The sequence below is a fragment of the Protopterus annectens genome, chromosome 12.part0 (genome assembly GCF_019279795.1).
Source record: "Protopterus annectens isolate FY-2018-M chromosome 12.part0, PAN1.0, whole genome shotgun sequence".
Lineage (NCBI taxonomy): Eukaryota > Metazoa > Chordata > Ceratodontiformes > Protopteridae > Protopterus > Protopterus annectens.
The window spans coordinates 430,735,993-430,755,664 of NC_056746.1; the positions used below are offsets into that span (position 1 = coordinate 430,735,993).

The 19,672-nt window shown below is 36.2% G+C and overlaps 1 protein-coding gene across 2 annotated transcripts in view; it reads right to left on the reverse strand.

Moving 5' to 3' along the window:
• Window positions 1-19,672, reverse strand: part of BAIAP3 (BAI1 associated protein 3) — a 2,552,914-nt gene that overhangs the window by 1,432,255 nt on the left and 1,100,987 nt on the right. For both annotated transcript variants that reach the window (XM_044089547.1, XM_044089546.1), the window contains exon 2: window positions 2,185-2,325. In XM_044089547.1, coding sequence (XP_043945482.1) covers window positions 2,185-2,321 — 137 coding nt within the window. In that variant the 5' untranslated portion in view covers window positions 2,322-2,325. The remainder of the gene's footprint in view (window positions 1-2,184; window positions 2,326-19,672) is intronic.

The window sequence follows — 19,672 nt, forward strand, 5'->3', positions numbered from 1 at the left end:
GTGGTAGGATCTACTTTTCTTATTTACCTTTTTGGATAATATCAGGTGAACAAAAGGTCAAAGGAGAGGGAAACTTGCACTGTTTTGTAGGAGAGGTTCATGAAATATTGTCAGTTTTTTGTTAGGGAGGTGACAGACACATTTGGTAGTAGCTTTGCCTGAGCTTTCTGGTTTGAGAACATTAATAATATAATCTATTAGTTGATTGAAGCAAGTAGTTGGTTAGAGTGTATTAATAAAAAGTAGCATATTATCAACGTCATTCATATAACAGAAACAACTTACAACACCAGGCTATTAAAAATTACCGTTATTCCAGAACTTCAGCCACTACATTATCAAAGGTATTTAAAAGAATAAGCAAAATTTGATCATTTGTCTAGAATGAATTCATTCCTAACCAACATTACTCATATAATGACCATCCACTCCTTCCTGTTAGCTAATTTTCTGTATGTTAACACTTTTTAACATTTTCACCAGCATCCACCTTGCAATACTCAAATAAGGCTTTAATATGACAGCTAAACATACCGCTATCATTCAGCAGAACATATCATTACAATGCTCTTAAAAAATCAACTGATTTGAACACAGTAATGTTTTTTTATGTTTCTCAGGTAAAAATATTTCATCACATCATGTATGCACCCACAACTAACTGGTCTTGCAGTTTTATATCCCATAACCCTGCCTCAGGCCAGAGGCTTTGCTAGCTAAAAACCTTTAAATCTAAAAACATCAAGACAAGTCCCTCTTTTTAGTTGATAGTACCAAGTTCTGGAATTGTCTTACATGTGAAATTACAAAGATTTTCAAGTCCAAACATTTCAAAAAATGGCAAAGGTCTACCTTTCTTTTAACTGACCACACCACCGGCTTAAAGACATCACCAAACTAATGAATACACACAAAACCATAGTATCCTGGTGTTCTTAGCTGTGAGCGATAACTGCGGCCTCCGGCTACTCCTCCTGCTGCTTCTATGTATTCTCACATGAATACTGTCCAATTAAAAATATGTGAAAAGTCCAAGAACAGTCGACAAACAGAAATACTACGAAACAAGCTGTTCCTGGTTACAACATGTAAAACACCAGCACACGGACTGAGTGCAAAGTCTTTGAATAAACTCGATTTATTAACTAAAAACATACAGGTTAAGCGCTTTCATCTAGTAAAATAGACTTCATCAGAATACTGTCCAATTCTAATGCTCCCTCTACTATGCTCCTCCAGTTCCCCTACAATTCATTGCTCCCTGCTCCCATGATGCTTTGGTACTCTGCACGGATTTTTAATCTTGTACAATTAGTCTGCCAGTTGATTAGGTAAACATTTCTATGTGTAAGAAATAGTAATAGTGTAATTATATACAACAGTGAGAATCCACATGCTTACAAGGAGAAATTGCAACCTCTTTCAGAAAATTATTGCTATTGTGTAAATAAGTGGTCAGTATCTTGTTTCTTAATGCTCTCCTATTTCCATAAAAGTGTTTTTCATATTAGCCATACACATATATGTAATGCTGTTTTTCTTCATTATCCTAAGACTGTATACCACTGAATTCTAATTATATTTGCTACACTTTAATTTACTGGAAGTTTTATTCCTGGGCCTCCAGCTCTGCCTAGTCAGACCTTCCTGCCCAATAAATGCAAATAAGTAAGTAAATAAACAAATAAGTGACTTCCTCAAAGCAGACAAATGGAGCCTGAGGGAATCAAACCTAGCATTAAAAGGCTGAAGCTCATTAGGAGCACATAGTCCTACAAATCTCTTCTACACTAATAAATCACATATGTATAAATGTATGTACATCATAACAGGTTTTAGCTAAAGGTACAAGTTTGCTTTGTTAGATTCAAGTGTATTGCTTGATTTTAATCAAATGTTTAAAAAATACTTTACTATAAAGGCATTTACAACCTATTTTATGTTAGCATAATGATGATGTATTTTCAATTAGCTATGAGACATTCACTGTCTTTTTTTCCAGTGTTTTAACTTCTTTGTAAACTGAGCTTGTCCTTATCTTGCTGATTTAAAACTAAGGTTAGCTGAATTCAGAAGGGGCTAGTGCAAATTTAAACAAAACATTCCAGTGAGACCCAATAACTTACTAAACCTGCATAATATTTAAACAATCTGGGATGTGCTGGAGAATGAATAGCTGCTTACCTCGAAGCACCTGTCGCTCTGATGGAGTCCTGAGTGGAGATGCTGGGAGCTGCTTCTGCCCTCCTGCGAAAGGACTGTCGGTTCTGTACCTGCCGTAGCACACTAGTCTTTATTTCCAGCAGTGTTGACATGGTCATGAGCCTGCAGCAACAGGAAGAGGAAAAAATAACCTCAATCAATGGTCCTGGCACTGGGCCAAATACACTTCATAGAGCTTTGAGTAAGCCTTTGCAGCAGGCGCTCTGAAAATAAACATGAAACACACAAGATGAAACCATCTGCCTGAGCTGGAGTAGGTACTTAAATGGAACAATGCGATGCTTAAGAATACTTTTAATTAATTTATAAAAAGAAGTCTTCCAAAATTAGCTATTAATAGTAAGAAGATTCTAAGCTTCCATGCACTTTGCAGTACTTTTATTTTATACTAACCATTTTACTATATGTATTCATGTGAGACAGAGACAGCTGCTGCAAATTCTGTTCTACATCCCCTAATTAAAATACCATTATTATTCCATTTATTCATAAAACGCTGACAGTCTTGGTATATTTCATCTAAGTGATTCAGTTGAATTCATTACACATTTGAATGGTATACATTATGTTACCAGCTGCAAGCCTTCTCAGTATGCCCCACTGCCCCTAAAAGGAACATTCATACTCCTGTTATACATGTGTGCTCAGGTAAGGCAGGAGAATAACCGAGTTTCTGTTTCTGTCTTTTGGACTACATTCTTAGCTTGGAATTATCATAAAAGCACAGGAAGAGATGGCTAAAGTGCTAGATACTGTTCCACTCTGCACAAGTGTGTGTGTGTGTGTGTGTGTGTGTGTGTGTGTGTGTGTGTGTGTGTGTGTGTGTGTGTGTGTGTGTGTGTTAGAGTGGGTGCATGTGTGTGTATATATGGTTCCCCTTCAAAACATGTAAAACCCATAACATCTAAAATCATAACATCGAAAGCATAACATCGAATTTCATAACATCTAAAATATGCATCACAACATCGAATACTACAAATCACATGAAAATAACATCCCCTCCACATATAACAACACCAGACTAACGAACACACTTTTTACTACATTTCTACAGGGGAACAAGCCCCCCCCCCTGTAAATTAAATATACCAACTCCAAGATCACACTACAGTGGTAAAAAGTTAATTTCCTATCTCCACTCTATCACGATCACCATAAAGAATGTGCACATAATGTCTATATCACTTACCTGTATGGCCTAAAAAACACATACAGAGTGGCAAACTAAACACTATATAAATAGTATAAATTCCTACACTATATAAATAATAACTATAGAAATAAAAACTACAACATCTCATAGTGATACCACAAGATTAACAGATTAAAATATAACATTTGCACATTTGATGATACACTACTACATATTATACATTATAGATGTTATAAAATTTGATATTATGGGTTTTAGATGTTATGGATTTTAGATATTATGGTCTCGATGTTTTGGTTTTAGATGTTTTGAAGAGGAACCGTATATATATATATATATATATATATATATATATATATATATATATGTGTGTGTGTGTGTGTGTGTACACACACACATATATATATATATATATATCTATATATATATATTTATATATATATATATATATTTATATATGTATACAGACACACACACACACACACACACACACACACACACACACACACACACACACACACACACACATGAGTCCTGAGAAGTACAAAGTGTGATTCTGTCTTTTCTTCTGTCTTTCATTGATGATATAAAATGTCGTTTGAGACTATTTACTTTTTACTTAAACATAACAGGGGATAACATATAATGTGAAGTGGCATTTTCAGAAATGCCAAGGTGGGAATATTACACTTTTAGAGTTACCTGATGTAGGTATGATAGCCTTGGGCCAGTTGTTAAATTGTTTCCTCAGTAAAACATACATAGGATATATCTGACTTTCATCACTTAAAGCTCTGTTTAAATGTTTCTGCAAAAATACCTCTCAAAAGCATGATCCTTCATTATTTTCTGGTCTATTTTTGACCACCAAAAATAATGCAAGCATCAATTACTTTTATCAATTAAATGCTTCATAGAGAACATTATAGAAAATTGAAGAAATACATATGTAACTAGCATATCGGATTTTGGTGGATTACCAAAATAAAAATACAACCCTAGATCCTTGTATGTAAACAAATGTTATTTCACTTGCAAATGGGCTGACAACAAATATATACAACACAAGCAAAAGAAAATCTAACTTGCTTTGGTGGCTAAAGATCTATATTTTATTGCTTATGCATCATAAAACACCAAGCACATGGCTAATGAAAATATTCTTGGAACTGTTAGGTCTGTACTTTTACCTATTGTTTGCAATGCCATGAAATTTTCTAGATGGACCACGTTACATGGACCCCCCACAACATCTTTTCAGATGAGTTATCTATAACTCAGCTTGATTTTGAGTTCAGCTCTTTGTGGATTGCTTGCTGTTTTCTTTAGCAATAAAACAAGACTGGATTCATTCAATGTGATTCACACATCCCTACAGTTAAGCCTGCAGTATTGTATCTGTTGATTTATATATCTTTGTGCATCTGTAAGCTGGCATCTAGATAAATAAAGAAATATTTGTATTACATCTCTTGCAATACACTGAGAAAACCATATGGAAATCAGCACTGAGAAAGGTAAGCAATGCATATGCAAACTGTTACTCAGAAAGGTGAGCAATGCGTATTCAAATTATGACAAATAAAGGCATTGCATACTGTCTCAGCAGTGAAAAAGAACTATAAATGGTCCCGCAGCCCACTTCATGTGTAGCAGATGGTTCATAAATATTTAAGTTTTATTAATTTATAAATCAGTTTAATTTCAGGGAATGCAAATAAAAGACACAGAAAGCAAAAGTATACCAGACAATAGCCACTGCAAATGCAATTCTCTATTCTTAAATTTATAACCATAGTACGACTATATATCATGTAGCTGGAAGACAAAACCTAATCAAATGAGGTATATTTTTAGATTACTTCTGTGGTTATCATCTAGGAGCTTTCAATGGAAATGAGATGGAGAGAGTTTCGTATTTGTAGGTTAGCCTTTTCTGTCATTCCTCTTCTGATTTCCATCCATACACACACACACACACACACACACACACACACACACACACACACACACACACACACACACACATATCCAAAATAACAGTACAGATCACTGTACCCTGTCTAAGCCCATTAATTTAATTTGGAGTATCTTTTAAATCATTGCTGTGGCGTACATGGTCTCTTGAGAACTGTAAACTAAAACTACCTTTCATCAAAGTAATGCATTCTCATCTGTGTTTTGAATATTTTGCCTTAAAATTTAATGGAGTGATTCCTGGAGATCCCTTTATCCTTCAGTCATGGACAGCTTTTCTTCATTATTCCCTGCAAAACATTCACAAGGCACAAGTATTTCTTTACAGAAATATCCCAAGAGCACTGCATGGTTAAGTGAGTTGCTTAGAGATGCACAGTTTGTAAGCAGAGATTCAATTAACTTTGAAAAAACTTTATTAATGTAGATTAAACATGCAACAACAAATAAATCCAATAAAACAGTTAAACAGGTTTGCTATTATTAAGTCTAGAACAGACAGCATTCTGCTTCTTGTTGAAAGTTTATTTGTACCTATATTTGTTTACTGGCATAAAGCACTGATCACAAATGACCGTGTACAGAAGTAGGTCTTTTGTAGTTGTGTTTCAATTAATTTTTGAGAAGGACACGATCTCTTGTTAACCCTGTCACTGGCATACAGAGGTAGTAGAAATTAGTGTAGATCTAGGGGAAGTTTACTGATGAAGAATCATAACATAACCAGGGCAAAAATAGAGTCTTGTGGGACTCATGAGTGAGTGTGAGCAGTGTCAGACTGAGTAGACCCTTTATTCAGAATGATTTGTTTGATAGGAAGTCTAGGAAACAATTGGTGGATCTAGAGCAGATGCCAGTGTTTTGAACATGGAGAAGTAGGACTGAGTGGTCAACCATATGAATAAACACTGCACTGACCAGATTCTCTGTATCCAGATTTGATAAAATGTTGTCAGTCAGCATCCAGAGAGAGAGAGAGAGAGATGTTCCTTTTAAATTATTAACTTCCTGCCAGAATTGTTTAGGTGAGTAACGGATAGACATTTGAGATGATTTTAGGTATTTGGCTTTGTAATTTTAAGATTTTGTAAAGATAAGGAGCTGGTGGCTGAAGATGGAAAGGTGAGATATAAGAGATTTTGACTGGGTGGGAAGTAATTATGAGATTTAGTAATAAGGTGGAATTTAATATAAGGTTGGGTCTAGTGGGGTTGTCTGTTATGGAGTAGCTTGTGGTCAGCAAGAAATTCAGCTAAGACATGTTTTATAGGTCATAGCAGGTTTAGATTAAAATCACCAATAATAATAATTTGTTGATTAGGTTTGGTGTGAGAGAGTATGGATAGTAGTAGATTTTTAAATCTGAGGAGAGATGCTGTGGGTGGCAGGTAGGAAATGGCCAAATAAAGTTGCTGTGAGGATTTAGTTGGGAGTTTGGTTAGGAGCCAACTGGGATCAGAATGAATAGAGAAACTGGCTTGAGTGACAACTGAGATGTTAAATGCTGATTTCTGCATTAGCATCAGACCACTTCAGCCCTTTTTCCCGGTACAGCATCAAAGCTACACTTAAACGTTGGGAAGAGATGGTGTATATATGATATGTAGTAAGTGATTTTTATCCCAGAATCAGTAATGGCTATCAAGTCTGGGAATGAGAGTTCAGGAAGGCACTGATGTTATCAGTATTATGCCTGATGCCTTTGGCATTGAGGAGTGTCCAGGAGAGACAGGAGTGACAGAGAGGGAGAGCTGGGTCTAGAGGGTTGTGTGGAGTCATGTTTATGAATGTTAGATGCAGAAAGTTTCATTGTTGTGAACCCAAAGGGGGTGCAGAGAAACAAATAATGGCAGTAACACGATGGTGGCTCTCCGAAGTAGAAGCACTTAAGTAAAAGCATTTGAGTTCATTAACATAGTATGGTAAACTGGTCTTCACTGTATGCATGGAATAGGTTGGAATTAAGAAACCAGCTAGAGGTGCTCACTGAGTGTCTCAAACCCATAATTATAAAACAAAGCTTATCAGCAGCTCATAGCTTTAAACGTCAGTAGTAAACTGCAGGTCAGACCAATAATGCATAAATCCATAGCACTCCTAAAACATTTCTGATACAGAATCCTCCTTAGCTTTTTGTTTGCTGCTGCCTGCACCTTGTACAAGACCTTGGTGACATTCTTCAGAAATGGTTTCTAGAACCACATGTTGTTCTAGCTATGTTCAAACAGTACCTCCGAGTGACGCATAGTGATTTTCTTTCTCTTTGAAATAGCTGTTCATGTATGCACATCCCTATAATGCCGTCTCCCCGGTCACCCACATCAGATTGTCTGTGACCATAACCTTCTGTGGTTTCCGTTCTAATTAGGACCCAGGTATGTTGCCTTGCATTTTCCTTCACTGAATACCATAATTTGGATGCCTGTGTACTCCTGTATCTTCATGTTCATTTTCTGGTTTCTGTTTCTGAGCTGCACCTGTCCTTAATCAAACCCTACAATACCTGTTGTATGTCATCATTCAAAATAAACTAACTTTGTTGTTCGTCTGACAGGGAGGACCAGAAGGTACATATAAAGTAATATTTCCTTTCATACTACCAAATGAACGATGCCAGTGAAATCATCCACAAATCCAGATATAATATTCTGTAACATCACCTTACATACTAGCAAACACTAAGTGAAGCATACTCCAAATCCTAGACAGATACAAAAGGAACTCAGTACAGATGCGAACCTGGATATGCTTGAGTGGCACATCACTGAATTATAGCTTCAGAGGATTTTGAATTATTGTTCCCAGCAGTAATTACCTTTGAGAGATCCCAAGTCAGCTCATTAGAGAGGTAATAACATTTTCTTAAAGCCAAGATATTTGGCTTTCAACTTAGACAACATAAAATGTTGCCTGGCAGTTTGCTTAGAGGATTAAGGAGCTGATAAGCTGTTTCCTGTGATCGTATGGTGCAAGGTTCGATTCCCTCAGCCTCCATTACCTAACCATGTGACTCTAAGCAAGTCACTTAACCAGGCACCACTCCTGGTGGAGTCTCAAAATAGTCCATGGAAATCAGTGCTCTACCCCACAAAACAAATAAATAAAATACAACTAAGTGCATAATGAGGATCTGAAAGTCCAAGAAGAATGCCTCACTAAGACTGATGATTCTGAGGTGCCAAGTTTATTTATTTTTATTTTACATTTGTTAACCGGGCTAGTCCAACTGGATACATTTCCATTTTCAGCAGAGGCCCGGGGAGAAAAGCTCCACATTGAAGTTAATACAAACAAGTCATTTACATAAAGAAAGTAAGTAGTTAATAAAATACCAACAGAAATAAGGTTTAATCTAGATTATACTAGTTGAAAATATATATTAGGAAGGACACTTACTCTAATTTTCTTTACAGTACAAGATAGGGGAGTTATACTTTAGTAAAACATTCATGAAGAGTCTAATTGATTAAGTAAGTATAAAGCATAGAGAGTTCTATATAAATTCATAACAGAGGCTAATTAACAAGCGTGATTTAGAGAATGTCTACTCAAGGAGAGTGAGTAGAGAGAGGTAAGAGAGGGTGATTCAGAGAATAGTAATTTGTAGAATCATAAGATTAGTCAGGATTGATGCATGGGCATAGCCAGAGTGTTTTTAGATGTTGTTTGAGCTTTTGTTTATAGAGGAAGGGTGACGAGGTAGAAGTTAGAGTGGTCGGTAGAAGATTCCAGTATTTACCTATGGTGTTGGAGAAAAGTGAGTCACCTGCTATGTTATTGGACTTACTTAACTTCACAAGAAGTTTGTTAGAGGAGCGTAAAGAATTTAGGTTAGAATAGGGAGAAATAAGGTCAGAAAGTATAGGGGTATTTTTTGGTTGGTAAAATATCCTATGAACAAAGGTAAGTTGGGAGAGTAATAGTGTATTTTTTAGTTCTAGCCAGTCTAGTTGTTGTAGATTCTGACAGTGGTGAGTTCTAAATGGGTTTCGGTGGCAAATCTAGCAATGCTATAGTATGCATTTGCTAGTTTAGTGAGGTTATTTTTCTTTAGGTTAGTGTATATGGATGAAGCATAAAGAAGAGTAGAAATAAGATGAGAGTGAGCAAGTGTGATTTTGGCCTGTGGAGTTAAAAAGGTTTTAATTCTATATAAGGAGCCGAGTTTTCTATTTACGGTTTTAATAGTGTTATTAATGTGATTATCAAAAGTGAGGTTATTGTCAATTATAATACCTAATAGCTTAGTGGTAGAGTCAGGGGCTATATGTGTGCCATTGTTGGAAGTAATAGAGAAGTCTATGAGGGGAGACTTAATATTAGGCCTAAAGAGCAGGAGTTTGGTTTTATTGGCATTCAAAAGGAGGCAGCGTTTCAAGAACCATGCCTCAACTGTGCTAAATACATTCTGTGTTAGGGTTTGTAGTTCAGGGGAGGTGTTAGCAGAGCATATGAGTGTTGAGTTGTCTGCATATTGAATACATGTAGCTTGAGGTATTGCTGCATGTAAGTCATTTATGAATAAAGAGAAGAGGAGAGGTCCTAGGATGGACCCCTGTGGGACTCCAAGAGAGACTGACAGAAGGGATGAAAGTGTATTATCCCAGAGAACTGCCTGTTGCCTGTTATTAAGGTAGGAAGTGAACCATTGAATAGCTTTGGTATCTAGAGAGAGGGATTCAAGGGTTTTTATGAGCATATTGTGGTTTACCATGTCAAAGGCTTTTGACAGGTCTATAAAGAGTGCTGATGACAGAATACTATTATTGCGGTTTCTATTTATACACTCGGTAAAAGATAGGAGAACTGTTGTAGTACTATGAAATGTCCTAAAGCCATGTTGGCAGTTGGCTAGTAAGTTATATTGAGTTAAGTGGTGCATTAGCTGATGATGAATACATTTCTCCATAATTTTTGCTAAGGGTGATAAGAGTGCAATAGGCCTATAGTTAGAATAGTCATTTGAGCTACCTCCTTTATGTAAAGGAATTATGTGGGAAATTTTCCAGATAGCAGTGATGGTGCCTTCACTGATGGTTCTATTTATAAGGAGAGATATGGGATAAGCAACTTCTTCAGCTGCTTTTTGAAGGTATTCAGATGGTAACTGATCTGCAGATGGGGTACAAGGTTTGAGTTTTTGGATGAGTTTTAGGATGTAGGAAGTAGAGATGGGTTGTAGTTGGAATATAGGGATATTAGTAGATGTACCAGTAGGAAGGTTAGATTTGTCTATTGTGAGATGACTTGCTAGTGAATTAATAGTGTCTGTGAAAAAGGAGTTAAAGGCATTGGCAGTTTGATGTGAGGTATTCTTTTCGGGCCCTGAAGGTGAAGGTGTACTAGAGTGGCCTGGGTGTAGGAGTGAGTTTAGGGTTGACCAGAACCTTTTTGGGTTGTTATGATGAGTTTGCTGTAGTTTACAGTAATAGTTCTTTTTATCTGTAAAAACAGCTTTTTTAGTGCTATTTCTTAACTGTCTAAAGGCTTGTTGGTCTGAAGTAGTTTTTGTATTTCTCCATTTAGCCCAAGATTTATTTCTAAGTAGTATTCTTTGTTTTGTCTCTTTGGACAGCCAGGGGGCAGGTTTAGATTTAACTCTGATAGATCGTTTTGGAGCATGTTGATCAAGGATTGATAGGAATTTGGTATTGAAATATGCGATAGCATCTTCCAGGGTTAGGGTTTTTAGAAGATTCCATTTACAGGCTTTTAATTCATTTTTGAATAATAATGGGTTGAAGTGTTTCTTGCTACGTGAAACCCTGTAGGTAGGGATGTAATTAATGTCACTCTTTTGTCTTATGATGTAAGTTAAGGAATGATCACTTACATCATCAGGCAAAGTTCCTATTGTATATGTTTGTTGCTGTTTGTTAATAAGAATCCAATCTAAAATACTTTCTTTGTTATTGGGTTTATTGATTCTTGTGGGATTGTTGATTAGCTGAGTAAAGCCATGAAGATTAATGTGAGATGAAGGATTGTTTGTATTAATAGAGGACCAATCACAGTTAAAGTCTCCTAAAATTATTGTTTCTTGTGGGTAGGAAGAAGATATCCAACTTAAGATATTCTCAATTGTAGTGTAGTTATTGCCAGGGGGTAGGTAGATACAGATGATATAAATAGATTTATTAGGGTTTAGTTGTAGTTTAGAGGTAAGGATCTCAGCTTTAACATCTTTTAGTGGGTTGGAAGGTTGTGCAGTGATTTTTAGTCCATTTTTAAACAGAAGTGCTACTCCTCCACCCTTACATTGTATGCGGTCCATTCTCAATATGTTATATCCAGGGGGAAGTATTGCATTATCTTTAGTACTAGGTTTCAGCCAAGTTTCAGTGAGACAGAAAATGTCAAAGGAGTGAGTATCAAGGAGGGCATGGAGATGAGCGATCTTATTGTTAATACTGCGGATATTGAGGTGTCCAATAAGTTCCCAATTATTCCCAATAATAAGTTGGCTTTTTACTTCACATGAATCAGCTTTCACAAGTTAGACAAGATGTGGATCGCATTCTGGTCAAGCAATGGCAAAGTACCTGCCATGGAAGCATTAATGAGGGCATTAATGTTCCTCTTTGGGCAATTCTGACATAGCTACTGTATACTTATTTTTTTCAGTTTAGCTTCTTTTACTGCAGAGTTATTTTTTTTTACTTTAAATATTTTCTTTGGATTTTTTACAAGTTCTAGATTAGGTTGAAAAGAAAATATTCTATTTTATTCTATGCATCCAAGTAGATTAACTGTTGTTAAATGGTGGGAAGAACTGAGAAATATTTTTGCTATTTAAGGTAAGAAAAACAGGTCAAAGGTTCCTTTCAAGAATTACAAGAACAAACTGCTTTGTAACAAGAAGAAAAGCGATACGGCTCACAGGCGTACCAGAACTTTTTATTGAGTGCTTTCGTCTGCTTTACAGCTTGACTTCCTCAGAATACAATCCACTTTAATTTCATTTCTATTTAAATGCACACTCAGTCACATGTCCTTAATTGACACTCGATTCCTTAAAAACATGCAAACATCTAAAAATATATTGAGTTATCTGGACAAAATATGTTAAAAGAAAATGAAAATGTATATATACACACTCACTTGTGAATAAATCTTATACAAGGAAAGGGAGACTTGTGTAAAATTAAACATTTTATAACCTATAAACAATGTTTTAACTAATGATATTGGAATCTATTTGCCTCTAAAACTCACTAGATGTTCAATGGACCCCCCCCTCCCCCGTCTCTGTGTTGCACTTGTTTAAGGGCACTCAATTTGAATGTGTGTTCAGGAAAATCTTTAACATGCTTACTTAATGCATTTTTTAGGTTAACCTTCTGGATGTCATATAGGTGTTGATAAATCTGCTTATTGAAACTATTGATTGTTTTCCCTATATAGAAACAAAAGCAATTCTGACAAATCGCAATATAAACTAACTGTTTACTCAAGCAGTTAAGCCTATGTTTTTGAGTTACTTTTCCAAAACCCCTTATTTATAGAAACTCATTCTCCAAAATATGTGGGCATTGGTTACAATGCCCACATTTACCTATTTTTCCCTTTCTATCAGTCCCAAAGTTTGTTTCAAGCCAGTTTTTAATAGAGCTATCTTTTTTGTACACCACTATTGGGTAATCACCTATTTTTTCTTTATAGTGGTGTTCAGTATCAAACAAACCCAGTTTTGTTGTAATATATCTTTAATCATACCAAAATGGGGTGTAAAAGTAAGTATCATAGGATGTTGCTGGACATCTTTTGGGATCGATTAATCAATAATTCCACTGATGTTACTAGTGTGTGATCCTCCCAGCAAAGGTACAAAGTGACCTTCCTTCCTTTTTGTTATAACTTCCTGTAATACAGGTTTAAGAATGTGAGGCAGACATCCCCTCGCTGACAACATATTTTCCAAAGTTTTGATTTCTTTAATGAAATTTTCTTCATCACTCACCATCCTCACCAACCTAACTCCTTGGCCTTTGACCAATGATCTCTTTTGATGTATTGGATGGGCACTAGCAAAATGAAGTAATGTGTTGGAGTAGGTTGTCTTTCTATACAATGTGGAGGTAAACTTTTGTTTGATTTTGTCTTTGGAAAAAGTTATATCCAGAAAATGTATAGAATCTTTGTTGGTTTCCATAGTAAACTGTAAAAACCTAGTACTTTCATTTAAAAACTCAAAGAACTTTTCCAATGCAACTTGGGTCCCTCGCCACAAAATAAGTATGTCATCTAGGTAACGCCCATAAAATGAGCAACACCTATACAACTCAGAGGTGAATACCTTAGTAGTTTCCCATTCAGTCAGGACAACATTGGTAAATAAGGGCGCGCAAGTCGCACTCATAGCTACACCTACTTTTTGTTTGAAGTAATGTCCTTCAAACAAAATGAAGTTGTTTTTAAGTATCATGTCCTTGACAGTTTGAAACATTAACACCCTCGAGTGTGACAATCCTGAGTACTTACATAGAAAGTCATAAAACAGGGCATTTCCCTCTTCATGGGGAATAACAGTAAATAAACCACGTACATCTATTGTGACAAAAAGGAGTTCATCATTGTACATTTCTTGTTTTATTTTCTTAAGGCAATCCCATGAATCTTGAAGTACATGTGGAAATTGCCCTAATATATTCTTTAAATGTTTGTCTATGAATTTGGCCATTGAAAACGTCTTAGATGCTTTGGCATCTACTATAGGTCTCAATGGGGGGTCAGTGGTGGACTTATGCATCTTAGGTATCCCAAATATCGTAGGGATAAGTGGTTGTACTTGCTCCATATAACTAAACTCCCCAAGTGTTAACTGATTGTTTAATAACAAATCAAGTAACATGATGTCAATATGTCTATATGCTATGTTAACTTAATTGATTGATGTTTCTTCATATGTATCATTGTATAGATGTAATAACATTTTCTGAATATAGATTTCTTGATCCATAGCTACCAGTCAACCCCCCTTGTCCGATTTAACTAACCTAATCTTCTTGTTCTTCATAATATTTGACAGTAAGATTTCTTCCCTGTCTGTAAGGTTGTTCTTGTAATAACTGTTATTTTTATTTTTAAAACTCTCCCTTATTTGTGATGTACATAAATTTTCATATATTTGCAATATAGGGTACAAGGGTGGGTTGCAGGTATTTGCTTTTTTTGCATTTTTCAGTTACCAAAGTATAAACTTAGATTAAGTTTCCTTATGTATGTTTTTAATTCCAGAATACAATTTTCGATGCTAGGTTTTCTAACAGGCACAAAGTTTAATCCCCTCTGGAACAATTCAGCCCAATCTTGTGTGATGTCTGTTGAGCTTAAATTGTAGAGGGGATATCCGCAACACATTCTTAAACCTGTATTACAGGAAGTTATAGCAAAAAGGCTTAAATTGTAGAGGGGATATCCGCGACACATTCTTAAACCTGTATTACAGGAAGTTATAACAAAAAGGAAGGAAGGTCACTTTGTGCCTTTGCTGGGAGGATCACACACTAGTAACATCAGTGGAATTATTGATTTATCGATCCCAAAAGATGTAGTGGTCCATCAACATCCGATGATACTTACTTTTACACCCCATTTTGGTATGATTAAGGATATATTACAACAAAACTGGGTATTGTTTGATATTGAACACCATTATAAAGAAAAAATAGGTGATTACCCAATAGTGGTGTACAAAAAAGATAGCTCTATTAAAAACTGGCTTGAAACAAACTTTAGGACTGATAGAAAGGGAAAAATGGGTAAATGTGGGCATTGTAACCAATGCCCACATATTTTGGAGAATGAGTTTCTATAAATAAGGGGTTTTGGAAAAGTAACTCAAAAACATAGGCTTAACTGCTTGAGTAAACAGTTAGTTTATATTGCGATTTGCCAGAATTGCTATTGTTTCTATATAGGGAAAACAATCAATAGTTTCAATAAGCAGATGTATCAACACCTATATGACATCCAGAATGTTAACCTAAAAAATGCATTAAGTAAGCATGTTAAAGATTTTCCTGAACACACATTCAAATTTAGTGCCCTTGAACAAGTGCAACACAGAGACGGGGGGGGGGTCCATTGAACATCTACTTAGAATATAAAGAATTAATGTGGCAGCTTAAATGTAATGCCACAAACCCCCCAGGGCTTAATGAAACTCTCTCTATTTCCAGATATTTAAAGCTGAAGGCAGATTTTCATATATAATGTATGTATTTTTTGTTATAAAACGTTAACATTTATAAACTAGTTTTGTTTTTAAGTCTTAGTATTAGGCTTTATTAATTTCAACTAGCCCCATCTAACAGACTGGTAGAATTTCAAGTGAGTTTTAGAGGCAAATAGATTCCAATATCATTAGTTAAAACATTGTTTATAGGTTATAAAACTTTTAATTTTACACAAATCTCCCTTTCCTTGTATAAGATTTATTCACGTGTGTGTTTGTATATACATTTTCATTTTCTTTTAACATATTTTGTCCAGATAACTCAATATATTTTTAGATGTTTGCATGTTTTTAAGGAATCAAGTGTCAATTAAGGACATGTGATTGAGAGTGCATTTAAATAGAAATTAAGTTAAAGTGGATTGTATTCTGAGGAAGTCAAGCTGTAAAGCAGAAGAAAGCACTCAATAAAAAGTTCTGGTACGCCTGTGAGCCGTATCGCTTTTCTTCTTCTTGTTTAAAAAGTTTGTGGAGTTTCGTCAGGTTAAATTGTTTTGTAACCTTTTTTTAGATTTTTAGTTTGTGTAGTTTGACTGTTTTCAAGTTTTTGAGTTTGTAGTTTTACTTTAACTCATTCACAACTACAGCACCTTTTGGCATAGTCCGACAACACAAATACGTTGTTATAGTGTTATAACATTGATTTGATCTGGTTTCCTTTGGCAAGAGACTTACCAGGTAAGAATATGCAATGAGTAAAAGAAAAGGAACGAACAAAATGACACCAAGTTTATCTGGAATGCACCATGCTGGACATATTAAATATTGTGATTCACGTATTATAAATGTTTTCATATTTACATTAATACTTTCACAAAGGAGTGAGCTTCATGCTATTGACAGTCATAGCATGATTTCTTATGGCTGAAACAAAAAAATTCTGCCACTGTCAATGTATAATGGACTACTTTAGAGATATTTGTAATTATTTGTTAAGCATTATGGAAATATGCAATATTTTCATAGTTTCATTAATAGTGTCAAATTTAAGTGACTTACAAACTATTTTTAGGTTAATCATTAGATGATACTGAAACAACCCTGATACTTTCACAGTAAGTTGCGTAACTTGAAAGACACGGGGTGGCAAACACAGTCATTATGCTGGCATGTTAAGGCTATCCACGTTATCTGTGAATAAGCATAGCTGGGCTGCACTTTATAGAGGCCACATATGCTGTCAGATGGCTGTGAACAAACCTATGAAATTAATGCATAATGAGATATAAAATGTGGAATGATGTTACGCGGCATACACCAGTGAAGGGTTCTCTCACCTATTTTCAATTCATACTGAATTTTTCCTGTTTTTGAGCTCCATCTGCAGCTATTCCTAATGTGAGATGCTTGTCCAGGCTGAGCCCAAACCACTTGCACCCTGTGGTACTTAACCACCAAGGAGGCAGAGATACAGCTTGTTGATACATTAAATATATTTGTTTTCATTTCTCTGTTGTATTTATGTAGTTATTAATAGTAAAATGTATTGTTGAATATTAAACCACTTATACTCATTTGTCCCCCCTACCACACCTTTCTCTCCTTTCTCTCTTTCACTCTTTTTTTCTTTCAGGTGTTGCTGGATATCAACTGGAGCCATAGCTACTGACATCAGTGAGAAATCCAAGTGGAGCTGCAGAACACTGTCCCACATCCATATTGTCATCAAGAGGGTCTTCTGCTTCCTGAAGAAGCTTTTTAGGTGCCTGGATGAGTCTGGGGTGCCCTTCAATATGACCCAGCTACTGTGTGCAGGATGTTTACTGTATGTTGCATTCTGCATAACATGATCATGCGCTGGACTGGTGGTGAAGTGACCCATGCTGTGCGCTGGTCTGGTGGTGAAGTGACCCATGCCATGTGCCGGTCTGGTGGTGAAGTGACCCATGCTGTGCGCTGGTCTGGTGGTGAAGTGGCCCATGCTGTGCGCTGGTCTTGTGGTGAAGTGACCCATGCTGTGCGCCAGTCTGGTGGTGAAGTGACCCATGCTGCCACTTCAGCTCCCAGTGAAAGTCCCACTATGACTAATGATGAGCAGCCAGCAGCAGCAGCAGCAGCAGTAGTAAGCGACCCCACGTGGTGGGCCCATGTATGGCATATGGCTGCATATGTAAAGAGGTAGCATCTAGTCTAGAACTATGGGCATGACATTCAGGTTAGTGTATCCGTTCCTGTAAAAAAACACATAGAGTATAATTGATATTTAGCGATACCTGTCGGCTATGCTGTGTGGAGCATGGTCTGCTGTCATGTTTCATCTGATATTCCTGCTCATCTTATAATAATTTTTTATATGTCAGAACAGTTCTTCATATTATTATCTGTAAACATCACACCTGAGTGCTCACGGACTCCTTTTCATTGATGGAATAAGGCATCATATAAGTAATAATCACATTTTTAACTGTTTTGCACAATAAATCCTAGTAAGATAGTTTACCTAAGTATACAGGCACAAAATGTCCTCAAGTGGTAGTGTTAAGTCAGTATTTAACATGAGTTCATACCTTGCATTTAAATAAAAATGTATTATATTGTTTTTATGCTATTCAATGTTTTGTCAGTTTTAAAAATATATGTTGTCTGTTGAGGTAGTATACATCAGATTATTTTATTTTGTCATACACAATAACTTGTGACTTCAGAGACAAAAGATATCATCATTTGTGTCCTAGTGAGGGTTAAGTGTTTGTTTACTTAGCAAGATACTCATTTTAATCTTTAATATTCACATTACTGTGTTTCCATGAAAACGTGTGTATTACTGCCTTTATGTTGGAGTTAAGTGCCTGCTGCAGGAATGATATACACAGAGCATTGCTGTTAATGACTGCAATCATGTTATAGCATACAAATCTCTTTCCATGGTTCCACGAGGTTTTAAGCAGTACAATTACAGCAATGAAATGCATACAACTGAAAAGTATTCTAAGCACCTCCCTTTTCTTTTTTTGATAATGTTGCCTTTTGAGTTAAATAATGACCTATGTTAGAAAAGGCCAAAATGTAAGAAACAGATATGTCACACTTGAATCACAGCAGGGCAAGGTCAAATGTAGGGCCTACATCTAAAGATAGGCTAGGTGATAGTGGAAGTGATGTAGAAGAGGGGCTGTCATGAGAGATGTATGTTGAGTTGATCCTATGTTGTGATGTACCTGATGCAGGTGAGCATGCAAACAGTAATCTGACAGTGCTGTGGGAGCATGTTCAGGGTCTTGAATGAGAGGTTCTGCTAAGTGTAAATGAACACTGATGTAGCCTGTATGAAATGTGTTGTGCTTGTCCCACCCAAACAATAATTACAGTACTTTCTTGACAAACACTTGTACTATCATATGATCTGCTGACTATCCTTACGTGTCTGGATGGTACCACATCCTTTTCCCCTTCCAAGACTGACTCAAATGGAGGCAGCCATGGATGTGCCACCATACTATGCATCAGTGTGATCACAGCATTATCTCTAATCTGCGCCATTTCTAAGTAGTGATGGAAATCCTCATGCATACGTTGGAGGACTCTTACCATTTCCAGCTGTCTCTCTGTGTCAGTGCTCTGAGCCCTAACAATGTCACAGGGCATTTGCTGCTGTGTAGCCAGTGCTTTATGCATTTCTTGGGGTAGTTTTAACAAATTCCTGCACCTAGCTCCTCATTGTAAAGGTGTCACTGAGGACAATGTTACCGTCATCCTGAAAGTGGTTGTCTGCGTTTGGATACACATCCAGATTTATTGATATTGAAGAACAGTTTCTGCTGCTAACCCTGTAAAAAATTATTTGAAAATGTTACTAGTAAAGAAGTAGCATAAACTACTGTATGCTTATTAAGGAGGTGTGGGGAATGTTTATCATGCACACTGACTTGATTGTCATTCTGTGCAGATGTGGAAGGGTCAACATAGTAATCGTTATGTGGTTAATGAAATCATTCCTTGTCAGCACATAAATATATGTTATACTGTTTTCAAAATGACCTTTCTGAGCAGACAGTTGCAACTGCTGCTGATGCTGGTAGCAGCCAGTGTCCACACCACCTCTGATTATTTTAGTGCCACCATCATCATCATCTGTGTCA